General features: G+C 40.5%; 4 protein-coding genes across 5 annotated transcripts in view; 2 read left to right on the top strand and 2 right to left on the bottom strand.

Annotated features, from left to right (window-relative positions):
• The first annotated feature begins 693 nt into the window (after positions 1 to 693).
• LOC6647710 (uridine phosphorylase 1) lies at positions 694 to 3,096 on the top strand. The gene is made up of 6 exons (XM_002069648.3): positions 694 to 798; positions 1,564 to 1,593; positions 1,660 to 1,780; positions 2,111 to 2,455; positions 2,524 to 2,665; positions 2,742 to 3,096. The coding sequence occupies exons 2-6, from the start codon at positions 1,583 to 1,585 to the stop codon at positions 3,020 to 3,022; spliced, it is 900 nt and encodes a 299-aa protein (XP_002069684.1). The 5' UTR covers positions 694 to 798; positions 1,564 to 1,582; the 3' UTR covers positions 3,023 to 3,096.
• Positions 3,020 to 4,814, bottom strand: LOC6647709 (sperm-associated antigen 1). Its single transcript, XM_002069647.3, has 5 exons — positions 4,433 to 4,814; positions 3,940 to 4,376; positions 3,756 to 3,883; positions 3,569 to 3,696; positions 3,020 to 3,508 (listed from the first exon to the last, which is right to left on the bottom strand). Exons 1-5 carry the CDS (start codon positions 4,700 to 4,702, stop codon positions 3,077 to 3,079), a joined length of 1,395 nt encoding a protein of 464 aa, XP_002069683.1. The 5' UTR covers positions 4,703 to 4,814; the 3' UTR covers positions 3,020 to 3,076.
• A 182-nt stretch (positions 4,815 to 4,996) lies between these two features.
• Positions 4,997 to 8,619, top strand: LOC6647708 (KAT8 regulatory NSL complex subunit 2). 2 transcript variants are annotated; one of them, XM_023178368.2, is made up of 6 exons: positions 4,997 to 5,961; positions 6,023 to 6,215; positions 6,279 to 6,442; positions 6,504 to 6,904; positions 7,331 to 8,258; positions 8,319 to 8,385. In XM_023178368.2, exons 1-5 carry the CDS (start codon positions 5,451 to 5,453, stop codon positions 8,195 to 8,197), a joined length of 2,136 nt encoding a protein of 711 aa, XP_023034136.1. In that variant the 5' UTR covers positions 4,997 to 5,450; the 3' UTR covers positions 8,198 to 8,258; positions 8,319 to 8,385. The 2 variants fall into 2 exon arrangements, with proteins under 2 accessions (XP_023034136.1, XP_002069682.3); XM_002069646.4 differs by lacking the exon at positions 7,331 to 8,258 and having other exon boundaries at positions 5,004 to 5,961; positions 8,319 to 8,619.
• LOC6647170 (cadherin-99C) overlaps positions 8,560 to 24,944 on the bottom strand; it is a 35,815-nt gene continuing 19,430 nt past the window's right edge. The window contains exons 4-12 of the mRNA XM_002069645.3: positions 24,434 to 24,612; positions 24,156 to 24,278; positions 16,955 to 17,134; positions 16,789 to 16,854; positions 10,896 to 13,829; positions 10,290 to 10,835; positions 10,110 to 10,228; positions 9,291 to 10,049; positions 8,560 to 9,222 (exon numbers count right to left, since the gene is read on the bottom strand). Of these exons, the coding sequence (XP_002069681.1) occupies positions 9,090 to 9,222; positions 9,291 to 10,049; positions 10,110 to 10,228; positions 10,290 to 10,835; positions 10,896 to 13,829; positions 16,789 to 16,854; positions 16,955 to 17,134; positions 24,156 to 24,278; positions 24,434 to 24,612 (5,039 nt within the window). The 3' untranslated portion in view covers positions 8,560 to 9,089. The remainder of the gene's footprint in view (positions 9,223 to 9,290; positions 10,050 to 10,109; positions 10,229 to 10,289; positions 10,836 to 10,895; positions 13,830 to 16,788; positions 16,855 to 16,954; positions 17,135 to 24,155; positions 24,279 to 24,433; positions 24,613 to 24,944) is intronic.

A 24,944-nucleotide genomic window follows, 5' to 3' on the forward strand; every position in this document is an offset into this window, starting at 1 on the left:
CCAAAAAACAAAATAACAATATATAAAACAATAATTATATAATGATTGAAACTTGAACATTTTCGCAACTTATTCTCTATTTGATTATAATTGTAATTCTAAAACATTTGTTAAATGTCAATGTTAATTAATGTTGCTAACGGTAAAGCATTAACCTAAACTACAGTTACTCTTCACATTCGGATCCATTAAAGAAAAAAAAGAACACAAATTAAAAAAAAAACCAAATGCTGAAAATTAAATTATATGTGACAAAAAAATGAAAGCACTTGACTATTAAAAAACATACAAGTTATATTGTAAAATGGTAAATGTATAAAAAAAAAACAGAAAAATGCGAATGGCAAATGAATGAAATAATAACAATAAAACAAAATGTATTTCAATTGTTTTTTGTTGCTTCAGCTTGGCTTCTTTTTTTAAGGATAATATTATTTCACAATCGCATGGAAATTTACATAATAATAAGGACTTCAAGGGTATCTAAAATTCGTGTTTACTAATTTAGATTAACATTTCATCTTCCAATTGGATGAAGAATTTGCCTGCTCACCTTGGCGTTACTATCAGCCAACAGATGGCGCTAACTTAGCGTCCATGGTAAATATTTACAACTTAAGAACTTGTGGGCAAACGTGCTGCAAATCCTGAGTAGTATTATCATAAACCTATATATGTTGTCCATATAGTATAACCAGAGACCGGCATAACAAGAAAATGAGCATTCAGTTCATCGGGAGCATTCGAAGTGATCGCATCGCAGACTAATAATACGTGAATTTTCTACTAAATAGTAAGGTTTGTGTATGTGTGTATAAGTACATATGTATGTAGTTTGTGTGTGTTCTATTAATATGTTTTAAAAAACATATCTATATTATATTTAATAGTGACAGCTATATATTCAGCTGACAATATTTATCAATGCTGATTACTGGCTGATGGAATTTGATGAAATAGTTTTATTTCAATGTTGTGTATCATGTAAATACCTTCCGACTATTGTATCTGAGGATCGGCATATTCCAATTAGTAAACAGATCATCAACAAAGATATTTCAATATCTGAAGAAATGATTCGATTTTGTTTATAAATAGTTATTTACATTCATTTAAAGCGAAGCCGATCTTCATTCATAACAAAAGTGAAGAAATTGAATGATTTCAATGAATGTGAAATTTATAGGTATACGTACATATATTGTATATGCTGATAGATAGTTACTGATAAGATTGTTGCCAAGGCACAGGTTTTTTTTTTAAGTTTAAAACAAACGTGTGAATCCTATCTACATTTTTTAGTATTTGTAAATTTATGTCTTTTAGTTATGCTTGTTTATTTCATGTCTATTAATTGTTATTCTGTAAATTTATACTTTACCTCAACTATTTGTTTTTTAAGTAGGAACTTTTTTTTGAGTTCGATCAGTTAAAAGAAATATAATAATTACACTTTATCATTGATTAACATCCGACAGATTAAAGTAACATAAAACCAACCCCAAACAGTTCAACAAACTTCTTTATCAATTAATACTATATCCATGTAATTATATTTTGCAGTTCGGAAAAGAATTTAAAGATGGCAAAAAGGTATGTAAACGAAATCACCTTTCTCTTACATACATATATATGTTTATATATATTTTGGAATTATAGTGTTGAACTGAAGAATCCTCACTTGAATGCTATGAATTCGGACTATTTGTATCATCTGAATATCAATGTGCCCAACACCAAGGACACCAGCGATTTTCAAAAGCAATTTGGCGATGTCAGAGTAAGTGGAAATGCAATTGATGCACAATCAAGAATACTATTTTATAGATGGGAATCCCCATTTTATGAAAATACAAAATAAGATGAATTATTTTGTAAACAAGCGCGCTATAAAAACGGCAATTCGAATTATTTACAGTAAACTTTAAGAGATTAAAAACAATTAAAGTAGAAAATGAACCATAAATCAGTATTGCAATCACATCTGTTTTTAGCTTTATGCAAACGTGATAAATAGAGATAAATAAAGGCGCCTTGCGGTTGCTTTTCCTAGGAATGAATCAGATTACAAATTACCCTACATTGAATACTCTATAAATTTTCTCTTTAGGTTGTTTGCGCGGGTGGCACCAAGAGTCGAATGTATGAACTGGCTCTTCATTTGCGAGATCTATTGAAAATCAAAAAGAAAGATAGCGATATTGTGGATTTGAGTGAATCGGGCCATCGCTATGCACTGTTTAAAGTTGGTCCCATTCTTTGTGCTAGCCACGGGGTGGGCTCATCCACATTCAGTGTGGTGCTGCACGAGTTGCTCAAGCTGGTCAAGTATGCCAAGTGCGAGGATCCTGTTTTCATACGCGTGGGAACATGCGGAGGTATAGGTGTGCCACCTGGCACCGTGGTGGTGACCAAGAATGCCTACAATGGATTGCTACGCAACGAACATGAGATCGTAAGTCGTAACTAGAAGTTGCCACACTTGGAGGCACTTGGGTTCAAGTGGATTTCTTTTTATTGCAGTTCATACTTGGTGAACGCGTGGTGCGACCAGCTAGATTTCCTGAGAATGTTATCAAGGATATTGTGGCATATGGTGCAAGCGCCGATGATGATTTCCAGATTATAAGTGGCAACACAATGTCCACGGACTGTTTCTATGAAGGTGGGAATGTGAATGAGAATTCTCAGAAGTAACACTTACTCCAGTTCTATGCTTTCTCTTTCGTATTTTACTTTAGGTCAGGGACGAATTGATGGTGCCATCTGTGAGTACGATGAGAACGCCAAGATGTCATTCCTTAAGAGATGCCATGGACTGGGCATACGCAACATTGAAATGGAGGCCACGATGTTTGCATCGGTGACCTATCACGCAGGTGTCAAGGCTGCCGATATTTGTGTGACCCTTATTAATCGTTTGAATGGCGATCAAGTTGAGATCACCATGGAGACTAAGAAGACTTATGAATCGCGCCCATTCCTTGTGGTGGGACGTTATGTTAAGAAGCTGTTGGAGTGAACCAAATAATGCGAGTTTATTCATTTCATTTCAATTATATTCCATTTTACTTCATTAAAGCTCTTCGATGAGAATTTTGTTGTTATCAATACGCTTATTGGCCAGAGGCATGCGGAGCATGGATGGAGAAGAGTCTGCATCGGTGAGTTCCTGGATTGGACCTTGTTTTTGTTTGATTGATTCTTTGCCAACAAGAGCATCAGAGGCATTAAGGATTTTATTTTTCACCATGCGATTTGGTTTCACCAACTCAGCTAGATCATAGTCTTTGGTTGGTTTAGTAGCTTTTGGCTCCACCACTTTTGGACTTGCCTTGGGGTTCGCTTTGGGCTTTGGCTTCACCTCTGGAGGAAGTTCCTCAATGACCAAACGTGTGGCATTGGCTGGGGCTATTTCTCCTAGTTGCTTGTGCAGTTCTTCCAGAGATTTCAAGGCACAGGCATTGCTAGGATCCAACTGCAGCACTCGCTGATATACATCGTGCGACTTTTTGGAAAAAATATCTTACAATTAGTCATAAAAAACAGTCGTAATTTAAACCCTCACCTCTCGACGTCTTCCTTGACCATAGTTGGCATCGGCTAGACGAAGCAGAGCCTTTATATTATCCGGTTCAATCTCTAGGCAAGCTTCACAGTCCGAAATAGCTGCCAGATAATTCTTGACTTTTAAATCTGATCTTGGAAGCAATTATAAAGTTAAATGGACGTTAAGATGGACTCATTCTACATACGTGATATGGCTCGATTGTTGTAGGAGCGGCTGGCATTCTCTGGATCATAGATTATAGCCTGGCTGTATTCCAATATGGCACTTTTGTACTCCTTGCTCTTAAAGTATTCATTACCGCGCAATCGATGCCTGTGGAAGAGTTCGAATAAGTGAATTATGGGCCCAGACGAATACATTTATCATACTTTTCTGCTAAATGATCCCGCTCCAGCTTGCTGAGTTGCTCGAGCCGAGACATAAGCCGTTCCTTAAGGCGTTCGTTTTCATCAGTCTTGTCGACCGCCTTCTTGGGCGGAGCCACGTTCTTTGCGTTTTTTTGCTCTGCTTCTTCCTTGGCTCGTTCTTCATCCAAATCCATACGTAATATCTCTACATCAGGATCGTATTTGTCCCATTTATTATAGTCGGTGGATTTAATACGATTTTCAGATGATTTCGTAGCTTTCGCTGTTGGCACGGACGGGTTCGGCATCGGTTTTGCCGTATCCGCATCTGTAGCTGATTTGTCTGTGTCTATTTTGCTTGGTGTCCGCATGGGAGGAAGATTCGCTTTTAAGGTACGAATATCCTCTTTCATTTCATTTAGAGTACTATCCTTTGATTTGATGTCATGGGTCCAATCCTTTATACAGAGAGGAAATAATCAGAGCTTTGTTTATTTATTATTCATCTACTCACATAAATGGGCTTCAATTCTTTTCTGTCGAGGAATTCGCTTCTTTGTATTGGCTCTTCGTAGCGAAATAATTGGCTGTTTGGCTTCAATTCCTTTAACTTATCCTCGGCACAGCGAGTTAGATCCGGATAAAAGCCTTCCTCGCCGGAACGCAGAATATTAACAATTTTTTCCATTTCGCGAGCATTTCCGCAATTCTTCACATATCCAAAGTCCAGGTGAGACAATGGTATATTGTATTTTTCTAAAAGACTCTTTCGTTTTTGTTCCATTTTTACAATTTCTTTAAATCTATTTTGTTTTGGAAATGTGTTTATTGATCAAACATTTTCCTCCGCCTACTTGACAACAGAAAATCTAAGAAATTTAGCTTAAATTGCGCGCTTATAAATATAAAATGGTACCAACGTCGAACCAATGAGTACAACTCCGAACGATGAGTCGAACAAATGGTGCTAGCGGCGAACCGATGAGTGCAATTCAATCGCAAGTAACTCATTGTGAGCCTGTCAACGCATTATCGAGTACGCAAAGTTATCGGTCAATTTGCCATCGCTATCTCCGAAGTTGACAGTCAGTGTTGCCGAAATTTTTCAAGAAACAGTTGACTTGCTCCCAAATTGTTTAAAAATGTAGCTAAAATCAAACAGTGTTTAATTAAAAAAAAAATCCAACTCTATTAATCTAATGTGGTATCATTTCGTGCACTTGAAATAAACGCAGTATACTGAAAAAAATAAAAATTAAAGCCATTAGTTCGCTTTTATTTTGGCTAAGTGAATAACATAACTGGACTTGTAGCTAATAACTGTGTTAATTTTGTTGTAACAATCAGCCTTTAAAAGTAGCCAAATCTAGCTACAAATTGTCTGATTCGGCAACACTGGGCGAATTGGCGTCGGGGCGAATTTAATCGAAGTCGCCGCGCTAAACACAAGCACGCCTCCGAATTGTTGAAAATTTACATAAATCGCAAAGAAATTAAAATATTAAAAAAAAGAGCATAGAAAAGCAAACGCAATGTCTAGTTTTTCGCCGAACCAAATGCGGCAATGCAGCCGGATGTCAGGCGCACCGTGCAACCCGGATAAGGAACAGCAGCTACGCGACCAAATCCATAACGAGCTGGCCAAGATCAAATACTGCGCCAATCCAAGCTACGAGTGTAGCCAAATGCGCATTGAAGGGTCTGACTATTGCATCCGTCATATATTGCGGGATCCCCGTGGCAATTACCGTCAATGCTCCCATGTGTATTCGAATGGAAGGAAATGCTTAAACGCTGTGGCCAAGTTTGACAACAAGAAAGAACAAATAATGACCACCCTGTGCTTTGAGCACAATCGCCAGACACAGCTACAGAAGACCCACTTGTCCGTTGGTCGTCTCCGGAGTCGTGTTGAGACAAATGAGACGCTCCTCAACAATCTCGCCCACCATGTTAATGTGGATGATATCAAACCCGACTTGCCGAAACCAGAACCTGATGATGATGAAATCGATGTGGTGTCGCCGTATGTTGTGCCATTTGGTAAGTAGCCAAACCAACTTGTATTAAAGATGAATAATATAATTCTGTCTATTGCGTGCAGTTAATCAGGACCATCGCAACAGCATTGGTCATATTGTGAGCAATGTGCGTAAACGTCCCCGTATATTGGATTATGCTTCGGATAGCTCTAGCCAAGATGAAGATCCACCATGTCTAAGAAATACAGCCAAAGATTTGGAATTTTATGAATCCGATTACGAAAGTGTGGATTCCGAAGATGATGATCCCCTCAAGTAAGTTTGTCAGAGAAATTTAATGGTAGTTGAATTCAAATTGACAAAATCTGTTTTCTTAAGGCATGCTGGTGTCTACACTCGTGCCGAAGCTGTTCGCATTGGTGAATCAAAGTTAATTAAACTCAGGGGACTGTACATGGAGCAGTTTACCCATTTGCAGCAAGTTCTAAAACAACGTCGACGCAAATATCTCCACGAAATACGCAAGGAAAGGGAGACCTACTGTAGGTTACTCACCTAAAATATATATGTGTTGATTGATATGTTTATTGTTTTGCTTTGCAGCTAGCATTCATGACCAGCTTAAGGAAACGCCACATGAGCGACAACTTTATGACCAATTGAAGGCCTTAAACAGCTATCATCGCCGCCAGGGTGTGGAGGCAGTGCTACATAAGAAATTGAAGGAGAAGCGGCAAAGGGACACAGTACTCATTCAGAAATCGAGCAGCACACCCAAATGTGTTTTCACTGAGGGCGGTGTCAAGTGTGGAGAGCGTACATTGCCTTGTTGTAAGCATTGTCGCAAACATATACTGGAAGACAAGCGTCAGGTGCTCTTCCGAGCCTGTGGGGTGGAGCGCAGCGGTGTTGTGTGCCAAGAGCCCGTGGCCAGCATTTTGGAGGATTCTACTTGTGTCCTACATTTAAGTGTGGCGACGGCTAAACGCCAGTATATACAAAAGGTGCGTTAAGAGTTGAAGGCTGAGCCTAATACTACCACTACCACATGTCTAACACACACACACACACCACCCCCCACATCCACAACCACAACCACTTGCACGATCCCATAATATATCGAACAAATGTTGTGATTATGCTTAAAACAAAAATAATGCTTCAGCCACACCACTCTACACACATATATATATATATATATATACTAAATATATAAATCGCATAGAATAGTCAGTAGATCGCTAGTACTCATAAAAGAGTAGTTAAGGTAAAAAACAAAAAAAAACAAACAAAAAAAAACAAAATGAAACAACACACAAACGCAAAACTCTTTAGTACGTACATTTGCCGTATTATTGTGATGATCAATGAACAAGAGCTTAAGATAGAACACTATTTGAATAAATGTTCGACGTCTCTCCATTCCCTAGTTTTATGAAAAGCCGACCACACAGCCGTTAGAAAGCATTTTCGCAACTGGGCATGGTTGTGATGTACGTGGTGATGTTGGTGGTGTGGATGGTTTTGTTGTCGATGACGACAATAATTCCGATTCCGAGATGATGCCGTTAGTTGATCGTATGGAGAGCCCCCTCTTCGACCTGCCAGGTGGCTTATTTGATTTTGATGTGTGCACGGCCGAGGATTTGGCCAAATCTTTAGATGATGATTGCACTTTCTTATTGGACATTGAAGACAGTGAACTGGGCCTGGAGCTTGGGGATAATCATAATCTAGACAATGGCACGAATTTCGATTTTGGCGATATTGAAAATGGGGATTCGAATGCTATGTCTATTGATAGTCCCTACGCTGATATGCCCATCAGTCCGTATACCGATATAGAGGATACCGAGAATCAAGATCCGAATGCAATGCCAGTTTCCAATCCCTATTCCAATATAGAGAATGCAGAGTATCAAGAATCCAATGCAATGCCGTTTTCAAGTCTCTTCACCGATGTAGAACTTAATGATAATGATCAATATTCCAACGCAATGCCAATTTCAAATCTCTTTGACATAGTTGACTATAATACGAGTGAGAGTCAAGATTCCAATGCAGTGCCAGTTCCAAATCTATATTCCGATGTCGTCGACTTTGTTGAGAATCAAGATCCAAATGCTCTATATCCAAATATTTTAAATGAGGCTGCATCCGGCTCAAGTGGCGTATGCCCAATTCCAAATCCAGATCAAAGTTTTCAATTAAATGAAACTACAAGTAGTGTCAGTGAGGTCTTGAAGATACTCGAGGGCATGGAGGAATTGCCTTGGTTCGATGCGCTGCTTGACTAGAGAGATTCATCCACTTCAATCAATCAATCAATCCATCAATCAATCATTAAACCTACTAACTGTAACAACATTTATATTTGCAATTGTCTCACTGATCTTACTTCCCCTTCAAAACCCATAGAAATGCGAATCTGAGACAGAAGAAGAGGACCAACAGTCATCATCGGTGATCAAGAAAGAGGAGGAGGAGGACAAGAAACACACACCGGGAAGCATGCAATATATCGATGACAACAAAGATGGTTTAAGACAAATGGTGAAAATGGAAGGGAAGTCTCATATATAGAGATTCTAATAAATACCAAATCAAGTTAGACGATTAGATTGTGTTAGTCAATATGTAAATTAGTTAAATCCGTAAATTCTATTATAATAACATAAGCAGTTTTTTATTAAAACATCTTAAGATGCATTCAAATATCTCTTGCACTATCGTTATTTACAGTTATCAATTAATGTTTAAAATGTATTTCCATTAATTTTTTTGTTTAATATACGCGAATGCCAAGATATTTTTTACCTAAGTTTAACAATCTTATCAAATTTTTGCTAATGGCATTTCCATACTAAATAATAATAATGATGACTTTTATCATCTCACACGGCTCACTTATAATTAATCTAAATCTGATTCGATTGATTACTTACAATTTAATGACTGCAGTTGGGTTTTGTTTTGTGTTAAATTAATGCACAATTATCAATTAATCTAATCAGTTTTTTAAATGCTTCCGATATTAATTCCCCTAAAGTCAAATATTTACAGTTCTGAATTCAATAATGGCAACTGCACTTAAACTATTAGAAACGTACAAAAAATTGGCAGCTAAATAGAGATTAATTTTAGTACATATTTATATACACCGATTTGTCATGTGGATCGGAGGTTAGATTATAGCTCCGTGGTCGTTTCCACCTCGGATCGATCTAAATCGTTTAGATATGAGAAACCCATTTGACCATAATCTCGTTTGCCAAACGAAACATTCTCATTGGTGCTGCTCAGGTGGTTGTCTCCATTGGATCTGTCGGAGATAACCAAAAAAGAGATTATAGATATATGTATATAAATTTTGTGGAGTTAAACTCTTACCGTTGAAAAAGTGGATTCGTAATGGGAACCTCACCGCCAAAGACGCGATTATTGTGATTGTGGTTGGTATTGCGACCCAGAGTATTGGTCATCAAATCTCCACCTCCAGAATTATCGCCGGAGACATTGAGCAAACCAACGCCACCGAAAGTATTGCCGCGTCTGCCCATTGTGCTGTAGGCATTATTCTGGGCATTGGCCAGATTGTTGCGACTCGATGTGTCCAATTTGTACCCTCCGTTCTGGTAATGATTGATATTCTGATGCTTGATACGACCCAGGGTCAGGGTGCCATTCGGTGGAGGTGATCCCAAGGGATTTGCATTGTTACGCGTATTCATTTCCAAGGTGCGATTGAAGGTATTTTGTCGATTATTCATTGTCAGATTATTATTGTTCATATTCAAATTATTCAGATTATTGTGTCGCCGCAGCGTGGCTATGGTTGCTGTTGTGGCATCCGAATGGGATGGACTGGATTGACCACCAGCACCACCGTTGGCATTGCCACCGTTCTCCTTGTGGGTTATATAGCTAACATTATCCAAGGAGAATGCATGATTCTTGGCACTGAAATCCAACTGCAGATCATCATCGCCATCGGGTGGAACCGCCATGGCAAGCATTTGGGTTTCATACTCCTTCATGTTGGTCACTGTATCGCCAGCATTCGAGGCCTGGGAGTTAACAATGACTGGATCATAACGCGTAGGACTGGGCGTCGAATACTGGCGCATGCGTTGCTTGAAATTTTTGTATCTAAATGAAAGGAGAAATGTTAGATCCAAGAATACTTTGAGAAATTCTATTAAAACTTACTTGGACCAGGAGATGCATATGTAGATGATGCCAATGGTACCCAGAACCAGTATGATAATGGATATAGCAATCAATGTGAAGGGAAAGACCTCATCGTCAATTGCTATGGCGGCCTTGACCTGAAATTGTATTAATTAATTATATTTCCCTGCATTATTTCCCTTCATTCAGGTAAATTACCTTATGAACCTGCTCCTTCATCTCAATGGGGGCATAGATGCCTTCGGCTGTGGCACGTGCCACTCCCGATGCAGCAAAATTGAGTTCCGCCCGAGCTGCTGGTTGCAGCAATGCTGCTTGGACCGCACTATCGTTACGTTTCAGTAGCTGCTCTGTCTTGGGATCAATGAGGTAGAACCACACATCTGTGGCCGCCGGATTCTCCATGATGGTACCATTATCCGTAAGGAACTTGCGACTACTGAAACGTTCAATTCCGCTGACTAAACCATTTGATTTCTCTTGCAGCAATTCCTCCAGCTCAGAGTAATGAATACGCAAATCACTGGGAGGAGCATCGGAGAAGGCCAAAGTCATGCGATTGAGATCAGTGAGTCGATTGACCACAATACGTGCTCTAGTTCGGTGTGAGCCCATTTCCTCATTTGCCTCTGCATTATCTCGAGCCTCCACATAGAAGACCATGGGAAAAGTAACATCATTGGTAAAAGGTTTCGCTGTGCGCAGAATGCCGGAATCTTCGCTCATCACAAAGTAACTGGTGGGCTAAAAAAGCGTAGACAGTTGTAAAAAAATCCAGTTTAAATATTAATCAATGTCACTTACCAATCCCTCATTCTCATTGATGCTGTTGTCCTCTTCGTCATCGTATATTTTATAACGGATTTGTCCAAACTTGCCCGAATCCCGGTCAGTGGCCCGTACTTGCAGGATGCTTGTATCGATATCCATTTCCGTGGTGACAACGGCATAGAAAGTATCCTTACGTCCACGCAGGCGATTAAATACAAATTCGGGAGCATTATCGTTCTCATCTTGCACAATAATCTTAACTGTGGCATGATCCTTGCGGGGATTCACGAAAAATCTATGCGACACTAGACGTAATTGCAGGGTATATGTTGTCCTATTCTCGAAATCCAATGTTTGCAAGAGCACAATGCCACAGCCATGATCCTCGGAGATTAGTTCGAACATGCCCAACTCATTGCCCTGTACGAATTCACACTTAAAGGCCGGCATGGCCATATCCTTGGAGGATTTTCTTGCGTTGACTATCTGCACTAGTTTCAGTGTACTATTCACACTAGTCGACTCCGGGACACTGGTGGTGTAGCTGTCATCGCTAAATGCCAGACCGATGGTCTCGGGATTCATGATGCCGAGGCCGCTGTCCAGTTTGTTGGCATCGATTTTACTTTCCCCATTCGGATCCAGCAACAGGTGACGCACATCGACGCGCAGTTGGGCCACCGAGCTGAGTTGAGGTTCTCCCATATCGTAGGCCCTGATGTCCACTTGGTATTCCGTGTCCTCATCCTTGCGCAGCTCATCGCGTATACGCACAGCACCGGTATCGGGGTCAACTTGGAAATATTTCAAGGCCTTGCCGCGGCCAATTAGCTCATAGCGAACCACATTGCCTGGAGAAGTGCCATCGGCATCAATGGCCGGCATGGTGGCAATAACCGTGCCAATGGGCTGATCGTCGTTCACAGTCACCGGCTCGGGAACGGTCAAGAAACGAGGTGCTACATCGTTGCGATCTTCCACCTGGACAACCAAGCGTACGGTGTCGCCCGGGCCATCTCCATCATTCTCAATGGTACCGACAATAAGTTCATGTTGACGTTGCTTCTCAAAATCGAGTCCTTTGCTGGTGGTGCGCACTTCTCCCGAGTTCGGGAAGACCTTGAACAGCTCCTCATCGCCCTTACGCAGAACATAGGTAATCTCTGGCATGGAATCCGGATCAAAAGCTTGCACAGTTGCCACTAGATAGTTGGCCTCATTCTCCGGAATATGAACATCGATTCGTGCGTCACTAAAGCGTGGCACTTCGTCAGGCAAGTCTCGCACCATCACTGTCACACTGGCCGTACCCAATCGGGCATCGGGTGCTCCATCCTTGGCTGTTACCACAAACTTGTACTCATTTTGCTTCTCGTAGTCCAACTTCTTGGCAGTGCGTATCTCTCCGGACTTTCCATTTATGGCAAAGGGTATATCCGTGGGTATGGAATAAGTGATCTCTGCATTGATTCCCTCATCCGCATCGGTGGCATGGACAACCCCGACAAAGGTGTCCAATTGTCCCTCATCCACTTGGAATACATATGGCAGTGTGGACTCATCGAATTCGGGATTCTTGTCGTTGATGTCGGTCACCTTGATGTTAACCGTGGCGCTGCTGGATAGGCCACCATTATCCTCTGCCTTCAGGATCAGTTGGTAACGTGTCAGACTCTCACGATCCAATTTCCTAATGACTATGATAACTCCATTCTCCTGGCCCACAGCAAATTGTCTCAAATCATTGCCTGAGATAATGGAATACACAACGGGATCGTTCTCGGGATCGTCGGCGTGAACCACCGTGACAGTGGAATTAATCTCAGCACCTTCGCTAACTTGCACCTCATAGATGGCCTTTTCGAAACGTGGAGGTTTCGTATTTGGTCCCGGTGTCACACTGACCTCAACAATGGCCTGGGAGGAGAGACCTCCAATGTCGGTGGCCTGCACCGTGATGCTGTATTGCTCTCCAGCCAATAGACGGCCATGAGTCTCGATTTCACCCGTCTGTTCATTAATAATGAACTTCTGTGCCCCATTATTGGATACGTGATAAATGGAGTAGGTGACAACGGCATTTGCGCCCTCATCGTTATCGGTGGCATTGACCTGGGTCACTAGACGTTGCTGATCTCCGGCTGTTATCGATATGGGCGCCACCATGGCCAATTTCGGTGGATTGTCGTTGACATCTCGCAAGTGTACGGTTAAACTGAGCGGAGCACTAGCCGCATTGGTGCGTGGTTCCCGGGCCACCACTTGGAACTTGTAACGTCCAGGCGCTGGTGGATCACGATCAAGATTCTCTTCATTCACCACCAGAATACCCTCGCTTGTCACATTGAACGATGGCGTCGTTAGCTCATAGATATAATCCGGTTTTGGATCTCCCTCGCCAAGATCAGCATCTGTGGTGCTAAATGAAATTGGTTTACCCTGAGCATCGAGTACCTTTGTGCCAATAGGTGAATTCTCATCGACATAACCATCAATTTCCGAAGAAGATATCACCGGAGGATTGGCATCGACAGGCTTCACAGCTATGGTCAGTTTGGCTGTGGTGAATCTTCGTGGTGCCGGCGATATTTCTTCCGCCCGCACAACTATATCATATTTCTTAGCCGTGGATGTGTCTATGGCCTTTGTTTGCTTCAACACTCCAGTCTCCTCATCAATTTCAAAATAATCGGCATAATTTCCAGGCATTCCACTGGCAAAGCTATAGCGTATTCGGGAATTGATCGTGTCCAGATCCACGGCTTGTATACGTTCGGGCAGGACATTGAGTACGCCTAGCAAGGAGCCCGCTGGCACTGAGGCCGTGTATTCCGGATTAATGCAAGCGCCATCGAGCAGCACACAGCCCCGATAGATAAACGAAGGATCCAAGTCATCGGAATCGGCAATATTTACTGTCAAAGTTGTCGTTGAAGACAGACGATCCGAGGGATTACGTGCACGATCCTATAAAAGAGGCAAAAGCAAAGGAAATTAGTAAGTTTGGTAACAAACAAGCTATAAGAACTTTGGACTGAGTCTTCCTGGACACAACCTGCATTACAATCAAGGACCATTTTATAAACTAAGCTCGCGAATATGAAGACTTGAAACTAAAACTAGATGTTAATATTTCCCACTTGGCCTAGGAAAAAATCCACAAAATATTAATATGAAACGATGTTAATTTCTATGAAGTAGACCTTCGACTGGGCCGATTCTCTTGGCTGTTTTAATCTGTTTTAATCTTGTCAATTGACTAGAGTTAAGATACTCATTTATGCCAGAGTATACTATACTATTCCCCAGAGAAATTGATGAAAATGAAATTGAATTTCTTTGCTCCATTCAAAGAAAAAGAAACTGAATGGCAAAGATGGTCGTTTGGGAGATCGTAAGCTACCCATCTACCTCTCTCTATCTCTCTCTCTCTGTTTCTCTCTCCGTGTGTGTGTGTTGAGAAAGTGTTGTAATGGTTTCTATTGAACCACCAACGTAGATGCTGCTGCTAGCAAAAGAAGAAAAAAAAATTGTGATGTTTAATTCCATCACGTACATACATTTTTGTTGTAGCTCGCCTATATGTTTGTATGTACATAGAGTACAAGGAGAACATAACATTTTCCAAATCGTGCCCATGCTAGTCGTCTGCTAACCAGATTTTTATCGTGAATCATAACACAGTTTCACTTATAGTAGCTGTATGTGGGAGCTAAGCCACAACTGCTGCTTGTAATCAAAGTGATCGTGAGGCAAAGTTTTAAATGTTTTTTAACAGGTACCACCAAATGCAGATTAACGATCAGAACAAGAACCTTCAAATATTTGTTGAACAAGAAGAGTCCGATAGCAATAGCAATAGCAAAAGCATTTTGGGTTTCCTTAGATATCGAATTGTCGATCAGATCGAAACTGTACTGAATTACTTCAAGTGGCAGTAATTCATAACTTTCATTGTCTTGCGCCTGTGGGTCATGTGCTGGCTGGTGCCGCATAGTTGCGAAAATTGCGCACGTCTGGGGCAAGAAAAGCTTATGCTTACGCTCCACCCGGGAGTCGGAGTCGGAGTCTACCTTGCAGGCTACTAGCACCACTTATATATATATGTATGTATATATATTTTTGTTTTGAGCACTTTATCGATTGCTGGCTGGTTGGCAGTTGTTGCCGTTTGCACCGCATGTTGCTGCTGAAATCAATTCGATCAAGCCACAAAAAAAAAAAGAGGCCTTTGCCAGGCTGAGGAGCCTGTTGGGCTATTTTCACTGTACATGCCACACCACTTCTTTTTTCACGCCTTGGGTTATACTTTAGATTTTGATATTGAAAGTGGTAATGGCTCTCGAGTGTGCGCAGGCGTTGCAAGATTTTATTTAAACCATTTCGCTTTTTCTTTTTGGCTTGGCCAAAATGGTGTAAATTACAATTAGATGCCAATATTTCAGGCTAAGCTAAGCCAATTCACTTGGTAACTTGTTCTCTGTCTATGCCAATACAGAGATTATGCAAATCGTTATATAGGCAGACTCTCTTTCTATATACATTAGTGTTTCGATTGTATGTGTTTTGATTACATTTGCATTTTATGTATCTACGTCTAGGTAATATAATTAAAACCAATTCTATTTAATGTGTTTTGCCAAACTCAATTTAAAATTATAAAAGACCATTTGCAGGCACTTTTGCCACCCATCTAGTCGTCAGTCAGCCAGTCAGTCAGTTAGTCAATCGAGAGGGCTGGCCAGAGCTGGTTGCAGCAGCAGGCTTCCTGTTTGGCTTCTTCGGTAAGCTGATTTATGAAACGTGTTAAATTGAAAACGCCTCTTTATAATTTTTCTATATAAAAACATTATCTCAGGCATTTGCAGCTGAGTTTTGTATTGAGCTACTTCCACTTTGCGTGTTGGGGCCTAAGCAATGCGTGGGCTCTGAGCCACCATGTAAATAGTCTCCAAGACAATCTAATTTGATTTATGTTTAATTATAGTCAACTGTAATGCAATTAAATAGGTACTACTAGCCAAGATACTATAAAATACAATCTACGAGTACGGTATGTATGTGGTATATAAAGTCTGCCAATTGGATGAATATATTGCTGACAGATGAATCAGCTGGCAACGTCAAACACTTTGGCTCCAATGCAGATGCAATGCAGTTGGCCGGCACACAATGCCGACTGGAGTCTGGAGAAAAGCCAGAAACAGGCCGAAGCAACTGTTGGCCATAAACCAGGCAACCAAATGGCGGCCGCATCGCCAACGGTCAACGATGGTAACGGAGCTTGCTTATGTAAATGTCAAATAAATTCTTTTGAAATGTCATAAAGTGTAGATAAGGCGTTGCTAGCAACGACAATGCAAAACAAAAAAATCTAAACCATTCGCCCTCTCCCAACTTGGGCAAATCAATGCGTTTCCACAAGCAACAAAGCCACAAATATAAACTGATTTGCAAAGAATGCAAAACACACACACACACACGAAGAGAGAATATCGTTTTGATATCAGGTAAAGGAGTGAGAATAATATCGAATTTTGTAAGCAATTTTAAGCGATCTACTAAAGAGATCTTTCGTCTAGCTCTCTACTGAAAAGATTCGATGATCTATTTGTGGTGAAGGAGCAGAGAGATGGAGAGACAGGGGGAGAGATGAGAGGCCACTGAGTTACTATTATTCCTGATGACAGGCAGAACCGCAACCACAAGAGAAGCTACAAACATTCCCGACAAGCAGCCAAGCAATTGCGTTCAAGATTTATGGGCCACATACTGTTGCATGGCAAATTAATCCAGGAAGTGAATAGAATACCAGAGTACTGAGAGGGTAAGGGCTCTCTCCCTCCCTACCTCTGACAGTTGGCTGATTGAAATATGGTCACCCAATACTGATTTCTAATTGATTAATGCTCAAAATGTCACTCACCGATGCCACAATGGTCAGATAATATCGCTGAATTTTCTCGTAATCCAAGGTCTTGGCCACAGTAACCTAAGAAAAGAAGAAGAAACGACATATTGATATAAATCATTGTTGGGTTGCGGGCAATCAATAGCTTGGTATATATTGCTGGGCAATTGCAATAACTTACCTGTCCCTGGTGTGGAAATGATATGGCAAAGGTACCATAACCATCAGCGCTAGTCAGCTTCTCATCTTCGGTGGCATTGGTGCTGCCCTCGGCAATGAAGTATTCAACCAGGCCATTGACGCCGGCATCCTTATCGAGTGCCTGTATGTTGCGAAAGATTGTTGTGCCCACCGGTGTGCTCTGAAATCGTATAGTATGAATGGTATGAGGAGAAGGTATGATGATAATTTTTAGCAAAGCAAAAAAAAAGAGAAGCGCATCATCACTCATCATTATCATTATGTTTTAAGCTGTTGCTGACAGCTTTTGATTTCGTAGAAAATTATTACCATAAATTAAGGTTTCTATCGTCTTTTTTTTGCCATAATTTTACCCATATTAATGCCTAGTTCTTGTTGCTTCTAGCTATGTATATATCTCTCTCTCTCTCTCTTGGCCAACTGGCTTTGGGCCCCATTGGCAATCGCGACAACGGCAACAGGATGATCAGCAAGTGTGGCCAAAAGATTTGACAATTTTCTCACAAAAATGTTGTAAAAAAAAGAAGAGACGAAAAAAAAATATATACCCAGTTCTTAGATCATGCCGCAAAATGAAGATAACTTTGACTTCTCGATGACCAAAAACAATAAAAACGATAATAATGATTGTTACCGTTTTGTAGCGTGCAAAAATTCTAAATACCAAAAATGGTAAGCACACGAAAATTGAAGCAGCAAGAGGCCGAAAGATAGCAAACCGCACGGCGGACTGGCGGAGGATTGGCGGACTGGCGGATTGGCGGAACGGCGGATCGGCAGACCGACAGAGTGTCTGGATTTGCCATTGTTTTCTCAAGTCAAGCAGAACCGGTGTTTAGTCAGCTTTTCAGCTGGCAAAAAGATAGTTTGGGCGACAAAACCAAAACGTGCAACAACAACAACAACAACAACAACAACTACAAAAAGTGCTGTTATGTAACGGGCGCAGCCTTTTACATTTACAATGTAGAGTGTTTGTATGCGTTTGTGTGTGTCCTCTAGGCCAGGTTAAATGCTGCTACTCACAGTCACAGTCAGAGGCAGAGGCAGAGGCAGAGCGACCGATCGGCCTACCGACCGACCCATCCACAAACCCCCTTAAAACCCAATCCTCAGCATAGAGCAAGGGCCAGGCCAGCCAGCCTCCACCGCCTTTGGCTTTGGCTTGGCCTGGCCCGGCTTGGTTTGGCTTGACTCTCTCTCCCTCTCATCTTAGCAAATAACTAGTCATTGTTTATTTGCTGAACTTTGCGATTTGTTCATGTGTCTCTGTGTGAGTGTGTGTGTGTCTTTATGTATCTGTGTTAAATGGCAAGCGCTGCAAATCGCCAAACATTTTTTCATAGGCTTTCCATTTTGCCAGCATTGTTGCGACTATCTATCTGTGTGTGTGTGTTTGTGTGTGTATGTGTGTATTTGTTAAGCTTTTTCGGGTAAGGTGCAGCCCATTAATCAATCAAAAGGCCTTAGATCCACCAGATGCTGGTGGACCAAGAGCATGAGCATAAAGTTTGAATAGAGTTTTTCCTTTGAAAATAGAAAAAAAAAGAAAAACAAAACTCCCAACAGCATTAAGATTTCCTATCATTTAATCAGAGGAAAAAAAAACACCAGAAATATAATATGAAAGAAATTCATGTGTGTGTCTGTGGGAAATGCACTGAGAAAAACCTTTTAGCTAGAACTCAATTTTTAGGTAATTCTAAGCTAAAGGAATATTACTATTCTATTCTAAATTTTTTTTAAACAACCACCTGAATATCTTTATAAAATGTTTAGGTACGTTATCAATGAAGAAGTTCTAACTAAAATAAGTGAATTAAAATGGAATTATTAACTTCTTTCTTCACACTTTAAGCAAAGTTTCTACTATTCTTGTATGAAATTGGCTAAGGATGATAAAAGTCCTTTCAATATCTGATGATATTCGAAACTATATTTCTACTTTCTCCCCATGATATAGAAGTTTTGAAAAATTTAAGAAGACTTAGCATATTGTTCTTTTAACTGTAAAGAATCTTAAGGGCATTGCTTTTTGAACGGAAATGAAATGAAACTTTCCACACGTCTCAGCTTTGAGTTCTTAAAAGAAAACTCAAGCCAATTTTGACAAAAGAAAAGATAAAGATTGTTTTACATGTGCCCACAGATTGCTTTGTGTTTTGACAAGTGTATGGCTTGAATGTGTGTATGTTTGTGTGCTCAGAGTAAATTGTTGGGAAATGAATTAAGAACTCTATCACAGAAACAACTCAAAAAACCAACTCGAAAACGCCAAAAACAGACCACAGACAGATGCAATGGCAAGAGGCAACACCGACGGAGATAACTCATAGCTATAGTTAGCTGATGTTGTTGTTGCTGTTGTTGTTGCTGCTGTTTGTGTTTGCTGTTGTTGTTGTTGAAGTTAGCTGGTTGTTGGTTGTTGTTTGTGGCACAACTCCCGCGCGGTTAAGTGCGATAAACATTTGTCTTGCGGGGGCCATCGTGCATCAGCATCATCAGGTTGAGGACCCAGGGACCCTGGACGTAGTCATCGTAATGTATGCAAACGGAACGTGATATACTGACTTGCTCTGTAAATATTTGCGGTGCATCTTGCAATTGTTTGAAATTGTTTATTTCCCTTTGTATAAGTGTCTGCAGATGATGATGATGATGATGGAGAGTGTGTGTGTGTGTGTGGGTGGGGGCACAGGAGATTGTTATCGGCAGCACGAAATTATTTGTTAGGCTTGCTCTAAACTCTATCTGCCCACCTCTCTCTTACCCCACTCTATCTTGCTCTTGCTCTCTCTTTCTCTCAGCCGATCTTTCTCCTTTGTGGCATGCATGTGAAGCATCAGCCTCCTTCTACGTTTAATGAGCAGTCTGGTTTCTCTCTGGGGATATAATTTGAGCTTGTAATTGTAATTAAGTGGACGGAGTCGGCATAAGAAATTAAAAATTCCTTGCCACTCGTCCACATCTCCACATACATATGTATCCCTTGGGGGTATCGCCAAACGAGCTGGTTACGGCAAGTGCATACCAATTATATGCCCGTCTGATTGCCAGTGGTGGAAAAGACAACCATAGAAGGATCGCCAACTCAATGGCAATACAATACACGTAATTAGTTGGTTCAACTCGAACTTTGCTTCAGTTTGGGTTTGTTCTTCTTGATGACAAACAACAACAAATAAACATTTGTCACAGTTTTGCAAATTGCATATGCCACCTCGATAGCTTGCTCTCTCTCTCTCTCTCTTGGGAAGGGGCTATCTAAGCCAGGCCATCATCAGGTACCCACTGAAAGCCTGTGACAGTCTCCAACAACAAAATAGCCAAAGAGCCAAAAGTGAGTGTGCCTCAATAGGCCACTATGTCGCCAAAAGTACACACACAGAGAGACACTCTATGGAGCGCGACCCATGATCAAAAGGCACTTGTACCCTACATGGCGCATGGCATAGAGGTCCAAGGAGAAGTCTTGCGAATCGTCGGCACGCAGCTTATGATAATGAAGCCCTGAAAGAGTGGAAGCCTAAGCCTAAGAATGGCCAAAAGAACCAAACGACCAAAGCGTTCACAATAAACTGGCATTTGCCTTTTGCAATGGAATAGAATGGAGTGTTGATATTCATCTCTACTCGCATGTGTGTATATGTGAGTACGAGGTCAGTGGCGTGTCATCAAATAGGTACTTCAAAAGGGGTTTCCTCAGCCATTAAATCAAGGAGGTTTTTTGATTTCTTTCTTATATTCGTTAGACCCTTTTGGCCCTGCGCCTCAGTGCGAAAGACAAGAAGTGGGCGGGCAGGGAGTGTCTATGAGAGTGACTGCATTTTGTAGTGTTCTTGTCTGGCCATCTCCTCCAGCGCCATAGACACAGCCAAACATACACAACTTGTGTGTAGTTTTCTCGCTACATTCTGCGTAATGAATTATTTATGATCAAAAATCCTCTCTATCCTTTATTTTTTGTTGTTGTTGGTTTTCGGTTTTCGTTGGTGTCCATGCCGTCTGGTTCGACATATTCAAATTGCTTTCATATATCGCCGCGCCGCGTTGCGCCGCGATGTGTTGCGTTGCATTGGGGCTCTTTGGGATGGTTTGGCCATCGCAAAACTGGCTATTGGCATGGAGGGATTATGCGAACACACAGACAGATAGTGACAGTTGGACAAATTTTGCAGCACACGTTTCGAATATTTCAAAACGACAAATATTTACCACGAATCCACCACGAGCCACAAGATGAAACCAGGGACGGTCCTCTCTATATATGTATGTACATATAGTTTGTTGTTCTAATCAAAGTTTTGTTTGGTCCCCTAAAGCAACTCTATCTTGGCAGTTTAATTGGAATTTAAGCGCTACTTTTTATGCATATATATCAGACATCTTTTGCGGCATAATAAATAAATACATTTCGTTTGCTAGCTGGTCGACATTTCTTGTGATTTTGGCGATTTTCATGTATGTTTCGGGGTCTAATCACTATGTCAAAAATGTTGGCAAAGAGAAACCTGTATATGTACATACATATTTATTCCTTGGGATATCTTACTTCAAATGTTAGGCGAACTTATTCATTTTTAAACATTTTCCATGATCTCTTCAAGATTTGGTTATGCAAAAGCATTTTGCGGGGGTATCGTAGCATGGCATGGCATGGCATGGCTTCCTTTCTGGTTAAACAAAAATTACGCCAACTCTTTTTTTTTTTGGCCCAAGTCGGAAAATGTTGGCATGCAATGCAATGCAATGCAATGGAAAAAAGCTTAACTCGGCCCAACTGAATCTTGATACTTGGCAGGCGTCGTGAAACAGGTTGTAAAGCGAAACTTTTGACAATTGTCGTTGAACGGTTTTTCGCCAAATTTGGCAATTCAGACATATATAAACACATGCACACACACACACACAAACACACACATACACAAACATACATATATTTGTCTTTTCGCAAAATGCATATAAATATCTTTAACTACTATTTGGTTTTGTTTTTTTTCTGTATTTTTTTTTGATTATTTTGCAATTATATTGCCATTTATTTAGCCATATTAATCCTTAAATACGCCGCCTCATCATTTGACTACAGGTTTTGCATTAAGGAAACCAATACCCAAAGCATGTGTCTCTGTGTGTGTGTAGGTATCTTTTTGGCTAACACCTCGTTTGGCCAACACTTCACATTCAGCCAAGCTGAGTTGCATTTTTTGTGCAAAAGAAAGTTTTGCATAACTTTTTTAAATATTTTACTAGCACTTGCAATTGCAACTACTTCCTGCTTAAGAAAAATATTGTTTTTAATTGCTGTTAAATAATTAACATAAGCAGTTTTCCTATTTATGTTTTTTTTTTTAGCAATTCTATAAACTAAATCCGTTAAGCAATTTAATTTAATTATTTGTTTAGTGCTTTTGCTTTTACGATGACTTCAAGTTAAATAGTTGGCTTAACTAATTGAAACGAAGTTAAAACGTTTGAAGAAAAACTTAAATTTATTACATTTACAAGATTTACTAGGTTTTATTTTCAATTCCTGTCTTCTGTTTTATGGCCAATGGCCAATTAGTTATGTTAGAGCCCTCGTTTCTAATGGCCCGTAGTCCATGAATGAACGGATAAAAAATATTTGGCACATGTCTGTAATTAAATGTTTTAACAAAAATTTGTTGTGGCCACGTTGGGGCGTTGATATACACTTGGATAGGCTTTTGTTGTCGGATTTACTTGATCTTCTGGAAATTCTTTTGATCCAAAACGAAACGTATGAACAAAAGCCAACTAAAGTTGGGCTTTGTGGCCCATTGTGTTGGCCATGATGTTGTCGGTTGATCTGTTGGTTTTTGTTTTGTGGCTTAAAAGCTGTTTATTTCCAACAACGCCCACCCATAATTATTTACAGGTGATGTGGATGATGATGTGAATTCTTGACCAATGTCGTAGGCAGAAATGGTCCACCTGTTGTTGGTCTTAACTGTCATAAGTTGGGTTTGCTTTCTAATATATATCCCCAGTGGCAGTAATTGAACGTTAATAGTTAAAATAAATAATTAACAAACCGGCAATGCACTTGTTTTTTCGTTTTGGTTTAGTTTTATTGTTGTTTCTGTTTTTGCTGATCCAGTTGTTGTTGTTGTTGTTGCCTACCACATGAACATGTTGCATCAACATGCGACAAGGAGGACAACACACACACACAGAGAGACACAACTGCCTGTCTGCCACTTCATTAGTGACCAACTAGTATGTCGCTGTCTCTTGTCTCATGTCTGCTTCGTCGTCGTCGTCGTGATAGTTGCGGAAGCTTTGTCCATACACCTGACTTTCTGTCTGTGTCCATTAAGAGGCAAAAGCCAATTGCATTTTTTGTTTTTTTTTTATGTCAAATGGTTGGAGAGTCTGCAAGAGTTGGCGATTGGCCATTTGGCAATCAGCGAAAATGAAATACAAATATGCCATGCAATGCACCGGGCTTAAACTTCATACCTCTCACCCAGAAACAGAAAAAAAAAAAAACAACACTGAACACACACTCACAGAGGGGGGGCGTTTGTTTGAAAAGCTAAAAGGATAATCAAAATCGTATTGTCTTACGTGCCTGCACGTCAAAAAACGTGATAGTGTCACTTGCAAAATGCTCTTGGTCTTTGGGGTGAAGAAAACTATGTAAATTACATTATATGTATGTATGTATGTACCTCACTCAGATGCCACTTCTCTGATCTCAGTTAGATTGTTATCATCCACTACCTGTAACTACCTGTTCTTTCTCTTAACTTCTGCTTTCCAATCAATTAAAAGTGGGAGAAGAATGGCAGACAGACAGAAAGAGAGAGAGAGAGAGAGAGAGAAAGACTGTTAGTGAGGGGGTCTATAAATAATGGTTGTAAAATATCCCCTCCCTCTTTACTCTTTTACTGACTTCCAAATGATTTAATTGCTTTCTAAAATGGACAATTGTTTTTCTTTCTTTTCTTAATTGGCGATTCTAGCTCTATGTCTACCTCTAGCTGGCTCTAGCAGACATCGACATTGTTTCAATTGCGTTTTGTGCCATAAATTGATGTCGCTTGGCGTTTGGCGGTAGTGAAAGGCAACGGATTTAAGTATACTGTGTTCTAGTTGTCTATACGAAAATATTCGATATATGTAGATGTAATTTATTGTGCGATTGATGCTCTTACCTCGGGCACAGTCACCTCGTAGGGTGTGTTCATGAAACGTGGCGCATTGTCATTAATATCAGAGACTCGCACAATAATCGGAATGTTGCGCTTCTTATTCGTGGTGCGAACGGTGCAGGATACCTGAAATGAATTGCCAATGTGCGATTATGTGGCGGGATTACTCACTCGCACTCTATCCAATTATGGATAGACTTGCAGTAACGTCGTCGTCCTCATCCTCCTCCTCTCGATTCTTCATTCTCATTCTCATACTCATTCTTCTCTTTCTTACTTACCTGAAACACAATGTGACTAAGATTCTCCTCATCGCGATCTAGTGGCTGGAGTAACTGAAGTTTTTTGCCGTTCAACAGGAACGTCGGTTGCCCCTTTGGGAAGACTAAATCGAGAGCAATTTCCGTGTAGGGATCACCATAAATTGGTAGTTCGGGCGGTGTAGTAGCTTGTCCAATAACTGTAAATGTTCAAGCCAAGGCAAGACGACACAGAAGAAAAGAAGAAAAGCATAATTTAAATATAACAAAAATTTTCACATTTTATGTCCATTTTAATTGGTCATTATTAACTTAGTACTAGGTAGTAAACAGATTAGGCATACACAATCTCTCAGAGACACAGAGAGAATAAAAGAGAGGGAGAGAGAGAGGGACTAACCCAATATGCATGAACATTCCAAGAAGATTAGTTTCTAATTTGCAAAAAGAACTCCAGTCAGCACGAAAAGGAAAAAGAAAACCATGGCAGAACCAAATGCATTTTGGAGGCCTTTCTCTTTGCCTTTGTTTT

The sequence above is a fragment of the Drosophila willistoni genome, chromosome 3R (assembly GCF_018902025.1).
Source record: "Drosophila willistoni isolate 14030-0811.24 chromosome 3R, UCI_dwil_1.1, whole genome shotgun sequence".
Classification (NCBI taxonomy): Eukaryota; Metazoa; Arthropoda; class Insecta; order Diptera; family Drosophilidae; genus Drosophila; species Drosophila willistoni.